The sequence below is a fragment of the Rutidosis leptorrhynchoides genome, chromosome 6, assembly GCF_046630445.1.
Source record: "Rutidosis leptorrhynchoides isolate AG116_Rl617_1_P2 chromosome 6, CSIRO_AGI_Rlap_v1, whole genome shotgun sequence".
NCBI classification, from domain to species: domain Eukaryota; kingdom Viridiplantae; phylum Streptophyta; class Magnoliopsida; order Asterales; family Asteraceae; genus Rutidosis; species Rutidosis leptorrhynchoides.
The window spans coordinates 124817852-124842153 of NC_092338.1; the positions used below are offsets into that span (position 1 = coordinate 124817852).

General features: G+C 34.2%; 1 protein-coding gene across 1 annotated transcript; it reads left to right on the top strand.

Annotated features, from left to right (window-relative positions):
• The first annotated feature begins 22403 nt into the window (after positions 1-22403).
• LOC139854048 (uncharacterized) lies at positions 22404-22865 on the top strand. The gene has a single exon (XM_071843374.1). It carries the CDS (start codon positions 22404-22406, stop codon positions 22863-22865), a length of 462 nt encoding a protein of 153 aa, XP_071699475.1.
• The last annotated feature ends 1437 nt before the right edge of the window (positions 22866-24302 follow it).

Sequence of the window (24302 nt, forward strand, 5' to 3'; positions counted from 1 at the left end):
ACCTTCGAACTTAGAAATTCAAAAATATCATCATAAATATCCTCCATATTTATGAGGATATTTTCATAAGTATTCTTGTCCGAAATTATATACCTCTTCGTGCTTTCTGTATTACCTTATATTGAAAACTTCTGTAAAATTTAAATATAATTACGAATGAATTCTGGAGAAGTGTTAAGAATTTGAGCATGAGTTAGTATAATATAATGACACTTGGCCAACGTGATTATATTACAGTAAGTCATGCTGAAAGTTCTAATGAAACATGATGATTCACAGATCATAAGGTCCTCATGTGCCTTTTCACACGACTCGTACATTCTGTTTCACCTTCGAACATATCAATAAAATGTATTATTGATAGTTCTATCCTCATTGATTTCTGGTATTTTGACAAAATCAAATCGTACTATTACGTTCTTTCTTGTTTAGAACATTAAGTTCATTCGAAGCTCCAAACTTACAAATTCTGGACCATTACTAGCTTTACTAGAGGTCGAGAAGAGAATAAAAAGGCAAAGAGCTCCGAAACATAAGGGAAGATATAAAACTCGACAACAACACAGAAATTACAAACCGTAGATATTAATACGAATAGCAATATAAAGACAACGTAGAATTAAGAATAGTATCACCCCAAGGTATAGTAGAATTAAAAAGATTCTTCTGGTGGAAGATTAAAAAGAAGGATGACAGAAATGATAATTAGGAAAATATCAAGGATTAGAACTGGATGAAGCATTTTCACAATCTTTTAGAAGAAAGAATTAAGAAAGAAAGTATAGGAGTGATGAAAATAATGGAACGGAAGAGTTTAATTTATAATAAAAATAATAAACGTAGCAATCAAGACAGATGACCACATTTAATTAGAAAGATCCTAATTTCCTTAAATTCTGAAGACTCAGATCTTATTTAGATTTCGAAGATTTCCTTAATCCCTTGAATTCCGAAAATTCAACCAAGACAACGTCAAAAGATTAGACGCGCCTTATTCAAACGAGATAACGTCAAAAGTTAAGACGAGCTTTATTTTCTAGATTCACTCTTTAAGTGATAGCTTCACTCGCACACTTCAAGAAATCAAATTGTTTTATCCTTATTACTCAATGGTGAAAAAAAAAATTTATTTATCAACTCATATACGTCAGGAAAACATTCTTATTGTTAACCATGACCACCTCGATCAAATTTCGAGACGAAATTTCTTTAACGGGTAGGTACTGTGACGACCCGGAAATTTTCGACCAAATTAAAACTCAATCTTTATATGATTTCGACAAGATAAGCAAAGTCTGTTAAACCGAGTCTCAAAATTTTTGAACTGTTTTCATGAATTCATTTAATCTTTGATTATGTCCGACGACTCACGATACGATTACTTGTAAATAAATATGCTTATACATATTTGTATATAATAATATGAATTATTAGGTATTGTAATTATTAGAATTAGATATATAAAATAATGATAATATATAATAATTATTATTTATATATAAATAAAGTATACACGATATATATTTTGTGATTTGGAAACTATTTAGTAAACGAAGGTAACGCGAAATTGTTATTCGAACGATATTACACGAGTTAAAAGGAAACTTATGTGATTTTAAAAATAAATGGTGATCCGAAAATGAGTTTTATAAATTATAGGCTTACGAAAAATATATTTAGGAACTATTTGTTGAATTTAAATTTTTTTTATATTTTACTTAGAGTTGGGAGTGAATAATTAATGTAATTTTTATTTAACAGTTAATGACCGAATTTTATACCATAATGACCAAAATAAATAAATATAGTTAATCTAAAAATTTGGGATTTTTAGGAACACTTTTATATATTAACTGTTTAGCAATGGACCACGATATGAAATCCCGTGAAAACTGTCAGTACAATAATTCAAAGTTGTGGCTGCATTACTATTTTATTCACTTTATGGCGCTATTGTTAATTATTAATATTGGGTCAGTGTGTTGTTTCTAGCTTCATTTCTATATATACATACACATGCTTAGCATGTTGAAGGAAACCATCGACCAAACCATCACCATATTCTCTTCTTGTTCCTGTCAACCAAAGCTTCCATCGGCCACCATCACTATGAACTCAAACCGCCACTCCACCATGAGTACCACCGTGAAACACCACATTCTTTCCTCAATCTCTCTCATATCTCTCTCTTCTCTTTCGGTGTTGAGCCGTGAACCCATTAAACACCCACCACCACTCGCCACCCTACCTCTACCATCCCATCCATCATCCACGGCAGTCACCACCGGACCACCACCACTCAACCTACTCCAGCCACTCCACTATAAACAGCCATCGTGAAACCCCCCCCCCCCCCACCTTGTTTTCCCTTCTTCTTCGTGATCACAACCACCATCACCATGTTCTATTATCACCACTGAAATGTCCCGTTCTTATTGATTAAAAACGTTCCATATTAATTGATTTCGTTGCGAGGTTTTGACCTCTATATGAGACGTTTTTCAAAGACTGCATTCATTTTTAAACAAACCATAACCTTTATTTCATCAATAAAGGTTTAAAAAGCTTTACGTAGATTATCAAATAATGATAATCTAAAATATCCTGTTTACACACGACCATTACATAATGGTTTACAATACAAATATGTTACAACAAAATAAGTTTCTTGAATGCAGTTTTTACACAATATCATACAAGCATGGACTCCAAATCTTGTCCTTATTTAAGTATGCGACAGCGGAAGCTCTTAATAATCACCCGAGAATAAACATGCTTAAAACGTCAACAAAAATGTTGGTGAGTTATAGGTTTAACCTATATATATCAAATCGTAACAATAGACCACAAGATTTCATATTTCAATACACATCCCATACATAGAGATAAAAATCATTCATATGGTGAACACCTGGTAACCGACAATAACAAGATGCATATATAAGAATATCCCCATCATTCCGGGACACCCTTCGGATATGATATAAATTTCGAAGTACTAAAGCATCCGGTACTTTGGATGGGGTTTGTTAGGCCCAATAGATCTATCTTTAGGATTCGCGTCAATTAGGGTGTCTGTTCCCTAATTCTTAGATTACCAGACTTAATAAAAAGGGGCATATTCGATTTCGATAATTCAACCATAGAATGTAGTTTCACGTACTTGTGTCTATTTTGTAAATCATTTATAAAACCTGCATGTATTCTCATCCCAAAAATATTAGATTTTAAAAGTGGGACTATAACTCACTTTCACAGATTTTTACTTCGTCGGGAAGTAAGACTTGACCACTGGTTGATTCACGAACCTATAACAATATATACATATATATCAAAGTATGTTCAAAATATATTTACAACACTTTTAATATATTTTGATGTTTTAAGTTTATTAAGTCAGCTGTCCTCGTTAGTAACCTACAACTAGTTGTCCACAGTTAGATGTACAGAAATAAATCGATAAATATTATCTTGAATCAATCCACGACCCAGTATATACGTATCTCAGTATTGATCACAACTCAAACTATATATATTTTGGAATCAACCTCAACCCTGTATAGCTAACTCCAACATTCACATATAGAGTGTCTATGGTTGTTCCGAAATATATATAGATGTGTCGACATGATAGGTTGAAACATTGTATACGTGTCTATGGTATCTCAAGATTACATAATATATAATACAAGTTGATTAAGTTATGGTTGGAATAGATTTGTTACCAATTTTCACGTAGCTAAAATGAGAAAAATTATCCAATCTTGTTTTACCCATAACTTCTTCATTTTAAATCCGTTTTGAGTGAATCAAATTGCTATGGTTTCATATTGAACTCTATTTTATGAATCTAAACAAAAAAAGTATAGGTTTCTAGTCGGAAAAATAAGTTACAAGTCATTTTTGTAAAGGTAGTCATTTCAGTCGAAAGAACGACGTCTAGATGACCATTTTAGAAAACATACATCCACTTTGAGTTTAACCATAATTTTTGGATATAGTTTCATGTTCATAATAAAAATCATTTTCTCAGAATAACAACTTTTAAATCAAAGTTTATCATAGTTTTTAATTAACTAACCCAAAACAGCCCGCGGTGTTACTACGACGGCGTAAATCCGGTTTTACGGTGTTTTTCGTGTTTCCAGGTTTTAAATCATTAAGTTAGCATATCATATAGATATAGAACATGTGTTTAGTTGATTTTAAAAGTCAAGTTAGAAGGATTAACTTTTGTTTGCGAACAAGTTTAGAATTAACTAAACTATGTTCTAGTGATTACAAGTTTAAACCTTCGAATAAGATAGCTTTATATGTATGAATCGAATGATGTTATGAACATCATTACTACCTTAAGTTCCTTGGATGAACCTACTGGAAAAGAGAAAAATGGATCTAGCTTCAATGGATCCTTGGATGGCTCAAAGTTCTTGAAGCAAAATCATGACACGAAAACAAGTTCAAGTAAGATCATCACTTGAAATGAGATTGTTATAGTTATAGAAATTGAACCAAAGTTTGAATATGATTATTACCTTGTATTAGAATGATAACCTACTGTAAGAAACAAAGATTTCTTGAGGTTGGATGATCACCTTACAAGATTGGAAGTGAGCTAGCAAACTTGAAAGTATTCTTGATTTTATGAAACTAGAACTTTTGGAATTTATGAAGAACACTTAGAACTTGAAGATAGAACTTGAGAGAGTTCAATTAGATGAAGAAAATTGAATAATGAAAGTGTTTGTAGGTGTTTTTGGTCGTTGGTGTATGGATTAGATATAAAGGATATGTAATTTTGTTTTCATGTAAATAAGTCATGAATGATTACTCATATTTTTGTAATCTTATGAGATATTTCATGCTAGTTGCCAAATGATGGTTCCCACATATGTTAGGTGACTCACATGGGCTGCTAAGAGCTGATCATTGGAGTGTATATACCAATAGTACATACATCTAAAAGCTGTGTATTGTACGAGTACGAATACGGGTGCATACGAGTAGAATTGTTGATGAAACTGAACGAGAATGTAATTGTAAGCATTTTTGTTAAGTAGAAGTATTTTGATAAGTGTATTGAAGTCTTTCAAAAGTGTATAAATACATATTAAAACACTACATGTATATACATTTTAACTGAGTCGTTAAGTCATCGTTAGTCGTTACATGTAAGTGTTGTTTTGAAACCTTTAGGTTAACGATCTTGTTAAATGTTGTTAACCCAATGTTTATAATATCAAAAGAGATTTTAAATTATTATATTATCATGATATTATGATGTACGAATATCTCTTAATATGATATATATACATTAAATGTCGTTACAACGATAAACGTTACATATATGTCTCGTTTCAAAATCATTAAGTTAGTAGTCTTGTTTTTACATATGTAGTTCATTGTTAATATAATTAATGATATGTTTACTTATCATAATATCATGTTAACTATATATATAACCATATATATGTCATCATATAGTTTTTTTACAAGTTTTAACGTTCGTGAATCACCGGTCAACTTGGGTGGTCAATTGTCTATATGAAACCTATTTCAATTAATCAAGTCTTAACAAGTTTGATTGCTTAACATGTTGGAAACATTTAATCATGTAAACATCAATCTCAATTAATATATATAAACATGGAAAAGTTCGGGTCACTACAGTACCTACCCGTTAAATAAATTTCGTCCCGAAATTTTAAACTGTTGAAGGTGTTGACGAATCTTCTGGAAATAGATGCGGGTATTTATTCTTCATCTGATCTTCACGCTCCCAGGTGAACTCGGGTCCTCTACGAGCATTCCATCGAACCTTAACAATTGGTATCTTGTTTTGCTTAAGTCTTTTAACCTCACGATCCATTATTTCGACGGGTTCTTCGATGAATTGGAGTTTTTCGTTGATTTGGATTTCATCTAACGGAATAGTGAGATCTTCTTTAGCAAAACATTTCTTCAAATTCGAGACGTGGAAAGTGTTATGTACAGTCGCGAGTTGTTGAGGTAACTCAAGTCGGTAAGCTACTGGTCCGACACGATCAATAATCTTGAATGGTCCAATATACCTTGGATTTAATTTCCCTCGTTTACCAAATCGAACAACGCCTTTCCAAGGTGAAACTTTAAGCATGACCATCTCTCCAATTTCAAATTCTATATCTTTTCTTTTAATGTCAGCGTAGCTATTTTGTCGACTTTGGGCGGTTTTCAACCGTTGTTGAATTTGGATGATCTTCTCGGTAGTTTCTTGTATAATCTCCGGACCCGTAATCTGTCTATCCCCCACCTCACTCCAACAAATCGGAGACCTGCACTTTCTACCGTAAAGTGCTTCAAACGGCGCCATCTCAATGCTTGAATGGTAGCTGTTGTTGTAGGAAAATTCTGCTAACGGTAGATGTCGATCCCAACTGTTTCCGAAATCAATAACACATGCTCGTAGCATGTCTTCAAGCGTTTGTATCGTCCTTTCGCTCTGCCCATCAGTTTGTGGATGATAGGCAGTACTCATGTCTAGACGAGTTCCTAATGCTTGCTGTAATGTCTGCCAGAATCTTGAAATAAATCTGCCATCCCTATCAGAGATAATAGAGATTGGTATTCCATGTCTGGAGACGACTTCCTTCAAATACAGTCGTGCTAACTTCTCCATCTTGTCATCTTCTCTTATTGGTAGGAAGTGTGCTGATTTGGTGAGACGATCAACTATTACCCAAATAGTATCAAAACCACTTGCAGTCCTTGGCAATTTAGTGATGAAATCCATGGTAATGTTTTCCCATTTCCATTCCGGGATTTCGGGTTGTTGAAGTAGACCTGATGGTTTCTGATGCTCAGCTTTGACCTTAGAACACATCAAACATTCTCCTACATATTTAGCAACATCGGCTTTCATACCCGGCCACCAAAAATGTTTCTTGAGATCCTTGTACATCTTCCCCGTTCCAGGATGTATTGAGTATCTGGTTTTATGAGCTTCTCTAAGTACCATTTCTCTCATATCTCCAAATTTTGGTACCCAAATCCTTTCAGCCCTATACCGGGTTCCGTCTTCCCGAATATTAAGATGCTTCTCCGATCCTTTGGGTATTTCATCCTTTAAATTTCCCTCTTTTAAAACTCCTTGTTGCGCCTCCTTTATTTGAGTAGTAATGTTATTATGAATCATTATATTCATAGATTTTACTCGAATGGGTTCTCTATCCTTCCTGCTCAAGGCATCGGCTACCACATTTGCCTTCCCCGGGTGGTAACGAATCTCAAAATCGTAATCATTCAATAATTCAATCCACCTACGCTGCCTCATATTCAGTTGTTTCTGATTAAATATGTGTTGAAGACTTTTGTGGTCGGTATATATAATACTTTTGACCCCATATAAGTAGTGCCTCCAAGTCTTTAATGCAAAAACAACCGCGCCTAATTCCAAATCATGCGTCGTATAATTTTGTTCGTGAATCTTCAATTGTCTAGACGCATAAGCAATCACCTTCGTTCGTTGCATTAATACACAACCGAGACCTTGCTTTGATGCGTCACAATAAATCACAAAATCATCATTCCCTTCAGGCAATGACAATATAGGTGCCGTAGTTAGCTTTTTCTTCAATAACTGAAACGCTTTCTCTTGTTCATCATTCCATTCAAATTTCTTCCCTTTATGCGTTAATGCAGTCAAGGGTTTTGCTATTCTGGAAAAGTCTTGGATGAACCTTCTGTAGTAACCAGCTAGTCCTAAAAACTGGCGTATGTGTTTCGGAGTTTTCGGGGTTTCCCACTTTTCAACAGTTTCTATCTTTGCCGGATCCACCTTAATACCTTCTTTGTTCACTATGTGACCGAGGAATTGAACTTCTTCCAACCAAAATGCACACTTTGAAAACTTAGCGTACAATTCTTCCTTCCTCAATACTTCTAACACCTTTCTCAAATGTTCACCGTGTTCTTGGTCATTCTTTGAGTAAATAAGTATGTCATCAATGAAAACAATGACAAACTTGTCAAGGTATGGTCCACACACTCGGTTCATAAGGTCCATGAACACAGCTGGTGCATTAGTTAAACCAAACGGCATGACCATAAACTCGTAATGACCGTAACGTGTTCTGAAAGCAGTCTTTGGAATATCATCTTCTTTCACCCGCATTTGATGATACCCGGAACGTAAGTCAATCTTTGAATAAACAGACGAGCCTTGTAGTTGATCAAATAAGTCATCGATTCTCGGTAGTGGGTAGCGGTTCTTGATGGTAAGTTTGTTCAACTCTCGGTAGTCGATACACAACCTGAATGTACCATCTTTCTTCTTGACAAACAAAACAGGAGCTCCCCACGGTGATGTGCTTGGTCGAATGAAACCACGCTCTAAAAGTTCTTGTAATTGGCTTTGCAGTTCTTTCATCTCGCTGGGTGCGAGTCTGTAAGGAGCACGAGCTATTGGTGCAGCTCCTGGTACAAGATCTATTTGAAATTCAACGGATCGATGTGGGGGTAATCCCGGTAATTCTTTCGGAAATACATCAGGAAATTCTTTTGCAATGGGAACATCATTGATGCTCTTTTCTTCAGTTTGTACTTTCTCGACGTGTGCTAGAACAGCATAGCAACCTTTTCTTATTAGTTTTTGTGCCTTCAAATTACTAATAAGATGTAGCTTCGTGTTGCCCTTTTCTCCGTACACCATTAAGGGTTTTCCTTTTTCTCGTATAATGCGAATTGCATTTTTGTAACAAACGATCTCCGCTTTCACTTCTTTCAACCAGTCCATACCGATTATCACATCAAAACTCCCTAACTCTACTGATATCAAATCAATCTTAAATGTTTCGCTAACCAGTTTAATTTCTCGATTCCGACATATATTATCTGCTGAAATTAATTTACCATTTGCTAATTCGAGTAAAAATTTACTATCCAAAGGCGTCAATGGACAACTTAATTTAGCACAAAAATCTCTACTCATATAGCTTCTATCCGCACCCGAATCAAATAAAACGTAAGCAGATTTATTGTCAATAAGAAACGTACCCGTAACAAGCTCCGGGTCTTCCTGTGCCTCTACCGCATTAATATTGAAAACTCTTCCACGGCCTTGTCCATTCGTGTTCTCCTGGTTCGGGCAATTTCTAATAATGTGGCCTGGTTTTCCACATTTATAACAAACTACATTGGCATAACTTGCTCCGACACTACTTGCTCCACCATTACTCGTTCCGACACCATTTGTTCCTTTCGTTCTATTAACCCCTGGTCCGTAGACCTCACACTTCGCCGCGCTATGACCATTTCTTTTACACTTGTTGCAAAATTTGGTGCAGAACCCCGAGTGATTCTTTTCACACCTTTGGCATAGTTGCTTCTGATTGTTGTTGTTGTTGCGGTTATTATTGTTGTTGGGATGATTGTTGTAGTTGCTGTTGTTATTGTTGTTGTTGTTGTTGTTGTTGGGCCGTTTGTTGTAGTTGCGATTGATGTTGCGATTGTTGGGATAATTGTTGCGATTATTGTTGTAATTGCTGTTGTTGTTGTATTGGTGATTCTTATCACCGTTTTCCTCCCACTTTCTTTTGACTTGCTTCACATTGGCCTCTTCAGCAGTCTGTTCTTTAATTCTTTCTTCAATCTGGTTCACTAGTTTGTGAGCCATTCTACATGCCTGTTGTATGGAGGCGGGCTCGTGTGAACTTATATCTTCTTGGATTCTTTCCGGTAATCCTTTCACAAACGCGTCGATCTTCTCTTCCTCATCTTCGAATGCTCCCGGACACAATAGGCACAATTCTGTGAATCGTCTTTCGTACGTGGTAATATCAAATCCTTGGGTTCGTAACCCTCTAAGTTCTGTCTTGAGCTTATTGACCTCGGTTCTGGGACGGTACTTCTCGTTCATCAAGTGCTTGAATGCTGACCACGGTAGTGCGTACGCATCATCTTGTCCCACTTGCTCTAGATAGGTATTCCACCATGTTAACGCAGAACCTGTGAAGGTATGCGTAGCGTACTTCACTTTGTCTTCTTCAGTACACTTACTTATGGCAAACACCGATTCAACCTTCTCGGTCCACCGTTTCAATCCGATCGGTCCTTCGGTTCCATCAAATTCCAAAGGTTTGCAGGCAGTGAATTCTTTGTAGGTGCATCCTACACGATTTCCTGTACTGCTAGATCCAAGGTTATTGTTGGTATGTAGCGCAGCCTGTACTGCGGCTATGTTTGAAGCTAGAAAAGTACGGAATTCCTCTTCATTCATATTCACGGTATGTCGAGTAGTCGGTGCCATTTCCTTCAAAATAGTCAAATGGAACAAGTTAATCATACAGAATATTAAGAGTAGTTAATAGTATTTCGTAGCATAATATGAACTCATTTATAAAAGCTTTTTCTTCATATTAGCATTTTATAAGTTTAAATTCGGGTAGTACTTACCCGTTAAGTTCATACTTAGTAGCTAATATACAATTCAACTACTTCAATTCTATATGAAAAACTGATTATAATAATATTTCGCGTTCAAACTTTTACACAATATTTTACAAACTTACAATACCGCTTATTTTACATAAAGCATGAAATATAGCACACAATAACTTTGATACAAGATAGTTGTGAAGATAATTCTAGCTAGTACACAAGTCGTTCAGCAAAGGCAATAAAGACACGTAATTCATACGTCCAGAAACAAGTCATGCATTCTGGTTTTACTAGGACCACTTCCCATCCTTGGTCTTGTGCAACTTAACCGTTATGGCCGTTGATAAGACAGCGTGTTGTAACGTCGTCAAAGGGACGAGGGTTACGTAATGTCCAACAGTCCCGTAATAATCTAAAAACCTCATTTCTTACCCCAATTACCGACTCCGTCACTTGTGGAAACGTTTTGTTTAATAGTTGTAGCCCGATGTTCTTGTTCTCACTTTGGTGAGAAGCGAACATTACTAATCCGTAAGCATAACATGCTTCTTTATGTTGCATGTTAGCCGCTTTTTCTAAATCACGAAGTCCAATATTCGGATATATTGAGTCAAAATAATTTCTTAACCCGTTGCGTAAAATAGCATTTGGGTTCCCCGCAATATATGCGTCAAAGTAAACACATCGTAACTTATGGGTTTCCCAATGTGATATCCCCCATCTTTCAAACGAAAGTCTCTTATAAACCAAGACATTCTTGGAACGTTCTTCGAATATCTTACAAACTGATCTCGCCTTAAATAGTTGTGCCGAAGAATTCTGGCCGACTCTAGACAAGATTTCATCAATCATGTCTCCGGGTAGGTCTCTTAAAATATTGGGTTGTCTATCCATTTTGTGTTTTTAAACTGTAAAATAGACAAGAGTTAGATTCATAAAAAAAATACTTATTAATACAAGCAATTTTTACATATATCATAAAGCATAAGAACACTATATTCCATATATTACACCACACGAATACAACTATCTTATTCCGACTCGCTCGTTTCTCCTTCTTCGGTTTTGGTTCGTTTTGCCAAGTTTCTAGGGATATATGATGTTCCCCTAATACGAGCCGTCGTTGTCCACATTGGTTTAGAAAAACCTGGTGGTTTAGAGGTTCCCGGGTCATTGTTACAACTTAAGGACTTCGGGGGTTGACGATACATATAAAGTTCATCGGGGTTGGAATTAGATTTCTCTATTTTTATGCCCTTTCCCTTATTATTTTCTTTTGCCTTTTTAAATTCAGTTGGGGTAATTTCTATAACATCATCGGAATTCTCGTCGGAATCCGATTCATCGGAGAATTGGTAATCCTCCCAATATTTTGCTTCCTTGGCGGAAACACCATTGACCATAATTAACTTTGGTCGGTTGGTTGAGGATTTTATTTTACTTAACTGTTTTATTATTTCCCCCACCGGTTCTATTTCTTCATCCGGTTCCGATTCTTCTTCCGGTTCCGATTCTTCTTCCGGTTCCGACTCTTCTTCCGGTTCCTCTTCGGGAACTTGTGAATCAGTCCACAAATCATTCCAATTTACATTTGACACTTCATTATTATTAGGTGAGTCAATGGGACTTGTTCTAGAGGTAGACATCTATCACATAATATCAAACACGTTAAGAGATTAATATATCACATAATATTCATATGTTAAAAATATATAGTTTCCAACAAAAATGTTAAGCAATCATTTTTAAAGAAAACACGGTCGAAGTCCAGACTCACTAATGCATCCTAACAAACTCGATAAGACACACTAATGCAAATTTTCTGGTTCTCTAAGACCAACGCTCTGATACCAACTGAAATGTCCCGTTCTTATTGATTAAAAACGTTCCATATTAATTGATTTCGTTGCGAGGTTTTGACCTCTATATGAGACGTTTTTCAAAGACTGCATTCATTTTTAAACAAACCATAACCTTTATTTCATCAATAAAGGTTTAAAAAGCTTTACGTAGATTATCAAATAATGATAATCTAAAATATCCTGTTTACACACGACCATTACATAATGGTTTACAATACAAATATGTTACAACAAAATAAGTTTCTTGAATGCAGTTTTTACACAATATCATACAAGCATGGACTCCAAATCTTGTCCTTATTTAAGTATGCGACAGCGGAAGCTCTTAATAATCACCCGAGAATAAACATGCTTAAAACGTCAACAAAAATGTTGGTGAGTTATAGGTTTAACCTATATATATCAAATCGTAACAATAGACCACAAGATTTCATATTTCAATACACATCCCATACATAGAGATAAAAATCATTCATATGGTGAACACCTGGTAACCGACAATAACAAGATGCATATATAAGAATATCCCCATCATTCCGGGACACCCTTCGGATATGATATAAATTTCGAAGTACTAAAGCATCCGGTACTTTGGATGGGGTTTGTTAGGCCCAATAGATCTATCTTTAGGATTCGCGTCAATTAGGGTGTCTGTTCCCTAATTCTTAGATTACCAGACTTAATAAAAAGGGGCATATTCGATTTCGATAATTCAACCATAGAATGTAGTTTCACGTACTTGTGTCTATTTTGTAAATCATTTATAAAACCTGCATGTATTCTCATCCCAAAAATATTAGATTTTAAAAGTGGGACTATAACTCACTTTCACAGATTTTTACTTCGTCGGGAAGTAAGACTTGGCCACTGGTTGATTCACGAACCTATAACAATATATACATATATATCAAAGTATGTTCAAAATATATTTACAACACTTTTAATATATTTTGATGTTTTAAGTTTATTAAGTCAGCTGTCCTCGTTAGTAACCTACAACTAGTTGTCCACAGTTAGATGTACAGAAATAAATCGATAAATATTATCTTGAATCAATCCACGACCCAGTGTATACGTATCTCAGTATTGATCACAACTCAAACTATATATATTTTGGAATCAACCTCAACCCTGTATAGCTAACTCCAACATTCACATATAGAGTGTCTATGGTTGTTCCGAAATATATATAGATGTGTCGACATGATAGGTCGAAACATTGTATACGTGTCTATGGTATCTCAAGATTACATAATATATAATACAAGTTGATTAAGTTATGGTTGGAATAGATTTGTTACCAATTTTCACGTAGCTAAAATGAGAAAAATTATCCAATCTTGTTTTACCCATAACTTCTTCATTTTAAATCCGTTTTGAGTGAATCAAATTGCTATGGTTTCATATTGAACTCTATTTTATGAATCTAAACAAAAAAAGTATAGGTTTCTAGTCGGAAAAATAAGTTACAAGTCGTTTTTGTAAAGGTAGTCATTTCAGTCGAAAGAACGACGTCTAGATGACCATTTTAGAAAACATACATCCACTTTGAGTTTAACCATAATTTTTGGATATAGTTTCATGTTCATAATAAAAATCATTTTCTTAGAATAACAACTTTTAAATCAAAGTTTATCATAGTTTTTAATTAACTAACCCAAAACAGCCCGCGGTGTTACTACGACGGCGTAAATCCGGTTTTACGGTGTTTTTCGTGTTTCCAGGTTTTAAATCATTAAGTTAGCATATCATATAGATATAGAACATGTGTTTAGTTGATTTTAAAAGTCAAGTTAGAAGGATTAACTTTTGTTTGCGAACAAGTTTAGAATTAACTAAACTATGTTCTAGTGATTACAAGTTTAAACCTTCGAATAAGATAGCTTTATATGTATGAATCGAATGATGTTATGAACATCATTACTACCTTAAGTTCCTTGGATGAACCTACTGGAAAAGAGAAAAATGGATCTAGCTTCAATGGATCCTTGGATGGCTCAAAGTTCTTGAAGCAAAATCATGACACGAAAACAAGTTCAAGTAAGATCATCACTTGAAATGAGATTGTTATAGTTATAGAAATTGAACCAAAGTTTGAATATGATTATTACCTTGTATTAGAATGATAACCTACTGTAAGAAACAAAGATTTCTTGAGGTTGGATGATCACCTTACAAGATTGGAAGTGAGCTAGCAAACTTGAAAGTATTCTTGATTTTATGAAACTAGAACTTTTGGAATTTATGAAGAACACTTAGAACTTGAAGATAGAACTTGAGAGAGTTCAATTAGATGAAGAAAATTGAATAATGAAAGTGTTTGTAGGTGTTTTTGGTCGTTGGTGTATGGATTAGATATAAAGGATATGTAATTTTGTTTTCATGTAAATAAGTCATGAATGATTACTCATATTTTTGTAATCTTATGAGATATTTCATGCTAGTTGCCAAATGATGGTTCCCACATGTGTTAGGTGACTCACATGGGCTGCTAAGAGCTGATCATTGGAGTGTATATACCAATAGTACATACATCTAAAAGCTGTGTATTGTACGAGTACGAATACGGGTGCATACGAGTAGAATTGTTGATGAAACTGAACGAGAATGTAATTGTAAGCATTTTTGTTAAGTAGAAGTATTTTGATAAGTGTATTGAAGTCTTTCAAAAGTGTATAAATACATATTAAAACACTACATGTATATACATTTTAACTGAGTCGTTAAGTCATCGTTAGTCGTTACATGTAAGTGTTGTTTTGAAACCTTTAGGTTAACGATCTTGTTAAATGTTGTTAACCCAATGTTTATAATATCAAAAGAGATTTTAAATTATTATATTATCATGATATTATGATGTACGAATATCTCTTAATATGATATATATACATTAAATGTCGTTACAACGATAAACGTTACATATATGTCTCGTTTCAAAATCATTAAGTTAGTAGTCTTGTTTTTACATATGTAGTTCATTGTTAATATAATTAATGATATGTTTACTTATCATAATATCATGTTAACTATATATATAACCATATATATGTCATCATATAGTTTTTTTACAAGTTTTAACGTTCGTGAATCACCGGTCAACTTGGGTGGTCAATTGTCTATATGAAACCTATTTCAATTAATCAAGTCTTAACAAGTTTGATTGCTTAACATGTTGGAAACATTTAATCATGTAAACATCAATCTCAATTAATATATATAAACATGGAAAAGTTCGGGTCACTACAACCACCACCAAGAACCACCGATCACCACCCAACACCACCATCAATCGCTAATATTTCTGTTACTATTTTTCTGTTTCATCTTCACCAAGAAAACCACCACCACTTCCACCATTTATGTTACTTCTACGCTGCTACTTATTTCTGTTTCCTGTCCGAGAAAAACCACCGCAAACCACCCACTGCACCACCTTAATCCACCACTATCTTCATTGAAACTCACATGCGTTTATGGCAGTTGTTATTGTGATCGTGTTGCTGATGCTCTCTTCTGTTCTGCTACAGTGATGAAATGATGCATGAAGGTGATGATTAACGAAGTCGTTGATGATGAGTGATGTATGTTACAAGCGACCCCACACTCCCACTAATTTTTCATTCAATTCAAATTAACATGTTAATGGGCCGCAAAAAAAATCTAGACTTTTATGTTGGGCCAAATTTTGATTTAATTGTTTTTGGGTTGGATATCCTTGCGTATTGGGCCGAATGAATGATGTTAATCAGGTTATTGTAGCAAAGATGATGTTCAAATGATCGATAATTATGATGCTTAATGATCATGATTATAAGTATAATTGATAATGCACGAGTTGATGATGATGGTGACGATGGGTTATGATGATTATGATGCACAAAGATTATGATCATGAAGTGGTTATGATAATGATAAAGATGATGTTAAAATGATGATACATGAAATGATAACCATAATAATGATAAGAATGACGATGGGATTAGGATGATGATACTTGAAAATGGAAGATAAAAGAATTTTAGGAACTTAGTATAATAGAAAATATGAAGCAGAGCATTGGTTTGGCGTGTTGTGTTAGCGGGAGATCGCGGGTTCAAACCCGGGCTTGGGCAATTTTTTTAAAAAAGGCTACTTCTTTGAGGTAGTTTACTTATTATTATTATTATTATTATTATTATTATTATTATTATTATTATTATTATTATTATTATTATTATTATTATTATTATTATTATTATTATCAATAAAATTATCATTGTTATAAAAAAAATAGTATTATTAAAACTTTCATTTTATTTAAAAGTAACATTTTTATTATTATCATCATTAGTAAAAATTATAAATATTTTAATAATTATTATTATTATTATTATAACTACTAATATCATTATGATCATTAACATTATTATTATTATTATAATTAGTATTATCATTAAATTTTAACATCTATATTAATATAATAAAATATTATTATTACTTTCATATTAACAATATTATTATAACAAATAAATATTAACTATTTTAACTATATATATAAAAGGTATATAATTTAAGACATAATATATAAATTTGTTTGATTACGATTATATGTATTAATATATATAAATGATATAGGTTCGTGAATCCGAGGCCAACCCTACACTTGTTCAATATCGTCATGTGTATTTTTACTACAAAATACATGATTGTGAGTTTCATTTGCTCCCTTTTTAATTGCTTTTGCAATATATATTTTTGGGCTGAGAATACATGCGCTGCTTTTATGTTTGACGAAATAGACATAAGTACTTAAAATATATTCTACATTGAGTTGTACCACCTTGCATATCTTCCCTAATAGCTTGGTAACTAATATTTACATGTTGGAAGAACATGTAAGCGCGAATACTATTGATAGATCTATCGGGTTTGACCACCCCAACCGGGCTAGTCGCTCTAGTATCGTAAACGGTTGCATAGTACTTCATTTTTACTACACTTGGTACAGTGTAGGGAGATTTCATAATAAAGGGAATATGCCACATTAATTGTTAAGTATAGTTACACTTGCGAGTGTACATATATATATAAACGGAAATCTTGTGGTCTATTAAAATATTGAAATGATTGTTATGATAAACCTATGAACTCACCAACCTTTTAGTTGACACTTTTAAGCATGTTTATTTTCATGTATGAAAGAAATCTTCCGCTGTGCATTTGCTCATATTACATGGAGTCATTTATGGCATATTTAGGACAGCACCTCGCAATGGGACCAAATGTTGATGACTTCGTCCAGGTGGATTAGGACGGGTTGTTAAATATACCACAAGATTTTATGTTTGAAAACATTTAAAATAACATTGTACTTCCATGAGCACTTAGTAACCCAACTTAACTCAACATTATTACCCTTAGATGTAGACTATAAACTGTGATAAGTGTATTAAGACAAAGTACTACGCATTCTGTTTAAGACTAGTGTGACTAGCACAGAATGGGGTGGTCATGCCCGATAGATCTATCAATATGATTCACGTCCACCGGTGTACCAGTACTTAGAGGTTACCAAATTAGGGTATATTTTTTCATAACTCATATACAATATTCTGAACACTTATGTCTAACATATATGAATAAAAGCATATATTCTCTTCCCAAAATATTTAAAAGATTAAAAAGATTTAGAAAGATGGGACTACTACTCACTTTGAGTGGACAGAAGAATGATCACACAACGTACACAGATAAAGATATCAAAGATGATCAAAACTCCAACCTAATTACGAAAGTAAGTAAGTAAAAGTCTAACTTAAGTCAGGTCAATGCATGATAGTCCTAATAATTGATGTGAATTTAGAATTAGGTGTCAAAAGATTTGATTAAGTTAATGTATTAAGTATACTTTCTATATTTAATAAGATTATATTTTTAGAAAGTTTCTATTTATAGAAAGTTTCTATTTTTAAAAGGTTCTATTTTAGAAAGTTTCCATTTTTAGATAGTTTCCTTATTTAGAAAGTCAATTTAAGTCAACCGAAAGTCAAACGAGAAAGTCAACTAAAAAGTGCAAGTGGTCCCCAACACAGCATGTCAGCCACCCGTAACTGCCATCGTGCAGCCTGCAACACCATATGACAATCATATAGTGTTAGGATCATGTCAACCACCTTTGGTGTCCTTTATTGATTTGTGTTATAATTGTTAACTACACATTGTAGTCCTTGGTCCAGCTTTTGGGCAGCATAAATTTGGAAATCGCACTTACTTGTCTTAGCGTCATATTAGACCTACACCAGGTTCTTCTGGGCACTATAACAATTACTCGATTTGCTGCGCCAGCTTTATGAACGCGCCTATATGTAGTGCGCTACCATGGTGTCTTCATGTTAGCGCACTCACGTTATTATTTCATATTAATAATTTGCTGATTATGTAATGCTAGTCATGTGATGGTCACGTGTGATTTACGTTTATGAAGCATGCGAGTATGTGCATTATTATCTAGTGGTCATTTTTGACGACTGAACAGAACTTGCCAATGAATAAGTTGGTGACACACATTGCTAAGGTGGTTGATGTATAGTCTATTTTAGTGCTTAATAACTAAAAATACGTAAATTATAAAATATCATTATTACACTCTTTTTATGTTTAGATTATAGTTTTATAACTTACATTTTATCTACCTTCTTATCTTAGATAAATACTATGTGTAAAAGAACTTTAGATTATTGTTGTTGTTTTAAAACTCATGTAACTCCATAATTAATTAATTAAGAATAAGAATTATCTTTAAAAAATAACATATAAATATTTGTCTTCTAGTAAGAACAACTATCAACCACACATTTGACACATGATTCAGATGCACCACATCCATCAAACACATGATTATGATGCACCACATCTATCATATAGCAACACTCTTGTAAGAACGCTCATATTTTAATACGGAGTATTTGATTAGAATAACTATTTGACTCGATTCGCATCCAAATTATTAATAAATGTGTTTGAGTCGGCAATAAGCAACTGAATTTTATATAGTAAAGATATTAACTGATAACGAATGATTTCACGGAACTTGGAAGAGTGCTCCCAACACGTTGTTCTTCCACCTCGTCCAGCATTTAGTCCACGAGGACGTTGTTGGCAGCAAATAGTCCAACTCTTAGTCCAACCTTTAGTTCCACCTTTAGTCCTTTTCCATGTCCATTTCAAGCAGATTTGTGGACGAAGGAGTGTGGTTATATGTGAGGTACCCTTTGGTTCTTTAGTTGTACATTTAATTAATTAATTAATATAGTAGGTCCCAAATTATTTGAGGAAGTATGTCATTGTTGGTAGTGTTTAGTCTTAAAAAGGAAGTGTTATTACCATTGGGAGCACTCAAATATCAAATGAAAAACTTGAATATATCAGCGCGCTTAGTCCCTCTTATCGGGCAGTTTGTGTTATCTCTTCCACCACTTTTAAAGTCGCGATTTGCTAACTAACTTTATAGTTTCACTTGCTCACTCAGCTCCCTCTTATCTTCTGTATTATATCTCTCTTAGACTACCCTTATTCATGACGCATGGCTTCACAATCACACCGTGCCATATCAGCGCCACCTCAACACTTCTTTCATATCACTTATACATCACACTACACCTGTATTCCTGACATATGTCATCACAATCATATCTGCGCCATTTTATTATATTAATTATTATACTTTATTATTATATATGAATAACAATTTTATAAAATTAAACATATTTCATTAAATAATAGAATTACATAATAAAAACGTCCAGAAAATAAAATTACATTGATTAAAATCATATAAAAAAATTATGATTACATAAATACATAGAAATATGATTACATAAACGATAACTACAAGTACAAAAATTAATCGGTGTGGTATTTATCATCACTACTATGAGGAAGGTCGTCAAATAACTCTTACTGCACAACTCGATTCGTTCTGAGCGTACCACAACTTTTCCCACTGTTTCATACCATTTTTTCGTTTTTAAGAAACCGGAGTTCTTCCGAGTCTTCATCAATATATGTAAAATATGATACAACGAGATCAAGTTGTCATCTTAATAAATCAAACAAAGATCCTAAATTAAAGCCAGTAATACAAACATTTTCTAACGTTTTTTTTCACCACCGTTGTACTCTCTCATGTCTTCGGTAAAAAATTCACCATAACGAACGTAAAATGTAACGAAATACGGAGTCATGACGAGGTTGGATGAAATTGAAATGGTAAAATGGTAGTGAAATGGTACTGAAGAAGTATAAAATGTTTGTAGTTGGAAGTGAAATGGTAGCGAAATTGTGGGTCGTATTTATAATGGTGTAAATATTGGTTGATATAAAAAAAATTAAATTACATTGAATTATATATATATATATATATATATATATATATATATACACGATTTTTTCTCTTTTTTTATTAAAACTGTGTGGTTCAATATGCTCAACAACGGCTAAATGAATGGCGCTTCATAATCGTGGACTCAACGGCGGCTGCTAGTATTGACGTCGTTGAACCGTGCACCAATGGCGAGCCAACGATACCAATTACCAGCAGTCTTAATTCACATTGTAGTTCACTTTTTTAGCGAAACGCGAACACATAAAATATGTTTTTTTTTTTTAAAAGCCCGAACACATAAAATATGTACACTTCACAAATTTTACTCCCTTCAAATTTAATACTCCGTAATACTCATAGAAGAAAACGCACTATTTAAAGAAATATTTTTATATACATTAATGGATACAAATAATTTGGTTGCATTATATCTTGGAACCCGTGGTTATTATCACAAAAGATTTGGGTCAAATGCATTATAATTGAAGGGTAATAATTGTAAATGTTTAGGTGAAATTTGTAACTCTTCAAGACCATTAGTGTTACCATACTAATGTAACTCTTCACTAGTGTTGGCCTACACTAATGTAAGAGGACTCGAACCAAAACCGAAACAACAACTTCCAATCATAAAACCAACAACCATACAACACGCAACCTTAAAACAATCAAACCAACTCGAGTTATCAAGGTAACCAAAGCTATCAAAACCAAGGTTATAATCAAAACCTAAATAACGAAGGTTACAATCAACAACCACAACAAAACACTCAACAATCTTAACCTTAAAGAGTCTAGAAGAGATCATGCAAAATTACATAAAGAAGGTAAAGACACCGAAGCATTTCTAACCAAGGAGAATGAGTTCTTGAAGCAACAATTAAGGCACCAACAAGCCTCATTCAAAACCTTGAGAGCACTGTTGGAAGACTATCAAATCAGGTTGCTGAAAGACCTCAAGGCACTTTACCGTCAAACACACAAGTCAACCCCAACAACAATTACAACAACAACCGTAACAATCAACAATCTCACCAAAACCAACAAAACCTAAACTACAACAACACAAGAGTCATTCCTATCGAAAGCAACAATCCCAATCAATGTAACAACCAAGCGAGTTCATCAAATTCCGCCTAATCCAAATTATGCTAAAGTGAATTCAATTATGTCGATCAAAGAGGAAGAGCAACACGTATGCCCTCATGTTTTTACATTCGATGTTGAAGAAGAGGAGTTTGATATGGATGAAGCATTGGAAATCAACATAATGGAGCTTGGGGTATTTAAGTTTTTGGATGATTCGAAAGTAGCGGAGTTTATTCCCTATCGGGTAAAGAGCGTGATGTCCATGGAGGCTACCGAGTCAATATACAAGTAATTGGGAAGTGATTTTGAGAAAATTGATTTGAATAAGGTAGAAAAAGGAGCAAAGGTAGGAAATGTCTTGAATGCAAAGGAGCAAAGGAATGAGGCCGAGTTTCTTGCTACATCAACCAAGGAGAAACATGAGCCACCGGTCCCATATCCTAAATCATTGCTTCCTACACAATTTAAAGGATGTGGATTGTAAGTCAACCCTAACCGAGAATGAGAATATCTATGTTAAACTCCCCTTGGCGGAGGTGCTCGAGAATATGTCCAACTATGGGAAATTTTTGAAGTCACTTATGGCCAAGAAGGGAAAATGCGAGAAAGCATCCACCACTTTCCTAAAAAGGGAGTGTGATGGGATTTTATAGAAATGTAACCTACCACCAAAAATGGGCGATCCCGAGCCTTTCCTTATCCCATGCAATGTGTCAGAGATGTTCACATCATTAGCCGACTCAGAGGCTAGTATCAACTTTATGCCCTATTCTATCTACCAAAGGTTAGGCCTAGGCGACCTTTCACCCACCAAAATGGGGGTAAAATTAATTGATCAATCCATTAACCCTAGCGTGGGGATCATCGAAGATTTAATTGTAAAAGTAGGTGAAATGGAGTTCCCGGTCGATTTTGTCATTGTACACATAAAGGAAGATCCGGTTGTGCCCCTTGTTTTGGGAAGACCATTTTTGACAACCGCGGGTTCTTTCTTTGACTTTAGAACCAGAAAGTTGACCCTTAGAGATAAAGGAAAGTGCATGAGCTTTTGTAGTAAATGCACCAAATTGCCACCAATGCCCATAACCACACCAAAAGTTGTTGCTAGTGTGCAATGCACTACAAGCACAACTTAAGTTGGTTCACCAACCAATTATGGTGGAGAATTGACCAAAGAAACTCTAAGTGCACCAAAAGATCAAGTTGATATAATTGACAAGTCCATGAGGAAGTTATATGGGCGGGTGTATCGTTCATCATCCAAAAATGATGAACACTTGAGAAAACATCTAGTGTCAAACTTGTCGAAATGTGAGAAGTGCAAACTTAAAGAGTTGATTAATGAAGCTAAGGTGATGGACAATTGGTTGTTGTTAATGCTAAATGATAGTTCTCAAAGTGGTGGTTCCCTTAGCTCAAAGGGAGGGGAGATCTACCACCCCGGTATTAGTTGAAAGCTTAAGTGGATTGGAGTCGGGTGATAGACTCGTTAAACACTTTCCACAATCGTGTATGTAACTAACTAGAGGGGGTGAATAGTTACTTGATACATTTTTAACACTTTTTCGATTGATCACCAAATTCGATTAACTATGATCAACCAACTCAACTCAAACTTGATGTGTGTGGTGTGTATGTTCAAAATGATGAATAAAGTAATGTAAAGAACATAGACACAAGGATTTATAGTGGTTCGGGTGGATGTTAATAATCCACCTTAATCCATTCCCCGATTACACTAATTGGGATTTCTTGCTTCACTAAGCACTTTTCTCCAAACCCGGTGGAGATCCGATTTACAAGTCTTCAACTTCTTTGGTAGACAACAAACCTAATCTTTCTATCCCTTTGAAAGATCAACTCCAACCTAGATCAACTTGTCTTCACCTTGGACAAGTATTAATCTCCAAATAAGATTAATCAACTTCCTAAGTCCCTTTAAGGAAGTAGATCACTAAGCTAGCCTATGCTTCTACTAATTGAAGTTACAAGACTTATACAATTTGTAATGATGATCCTAAAACAATACTAGGACATACATTACACTAAGTAAACTCACAAGATAAATGATTTTGATTAGTAAGTTTACAACAACCAAATTCTATATCTATAAGATCATAGAATCTTCTCTTGCTTAATCACATTTGAGTAGTAATTAGAGCCCTTGTGATCTCTGAAAATAAGCTTGTGAAATATGCAAGAGGGTTAACTTAAATGCTCTTCAATGCTTGCCTTTTATAGTGTGATTCAAAAAATAGCCGTTATCACACGGTTGCTGACACGGTCGACCGTGGTTCGACAATGCGTGCTCCAATCCAAAATGTGTATCCGTTGTATAGCTGTTTGAATCAAATTTGAACATCACATTTTGGAATCTTTACTCCATCTATCACCTGCAAAAGAAACCCAATATCATATACAAGTACTACATGCATTAAGTGTGTGAGATTTGGTCTTATTGAGTGAAAATGACATAACAATTCAGATGTGGTAAACCCAACATTCTTGGAGAAGTGTCTTGATTGACATTTTGGGTAATCTCAGTTTTGGTCAAGACTTAGTTAGGCTCATTA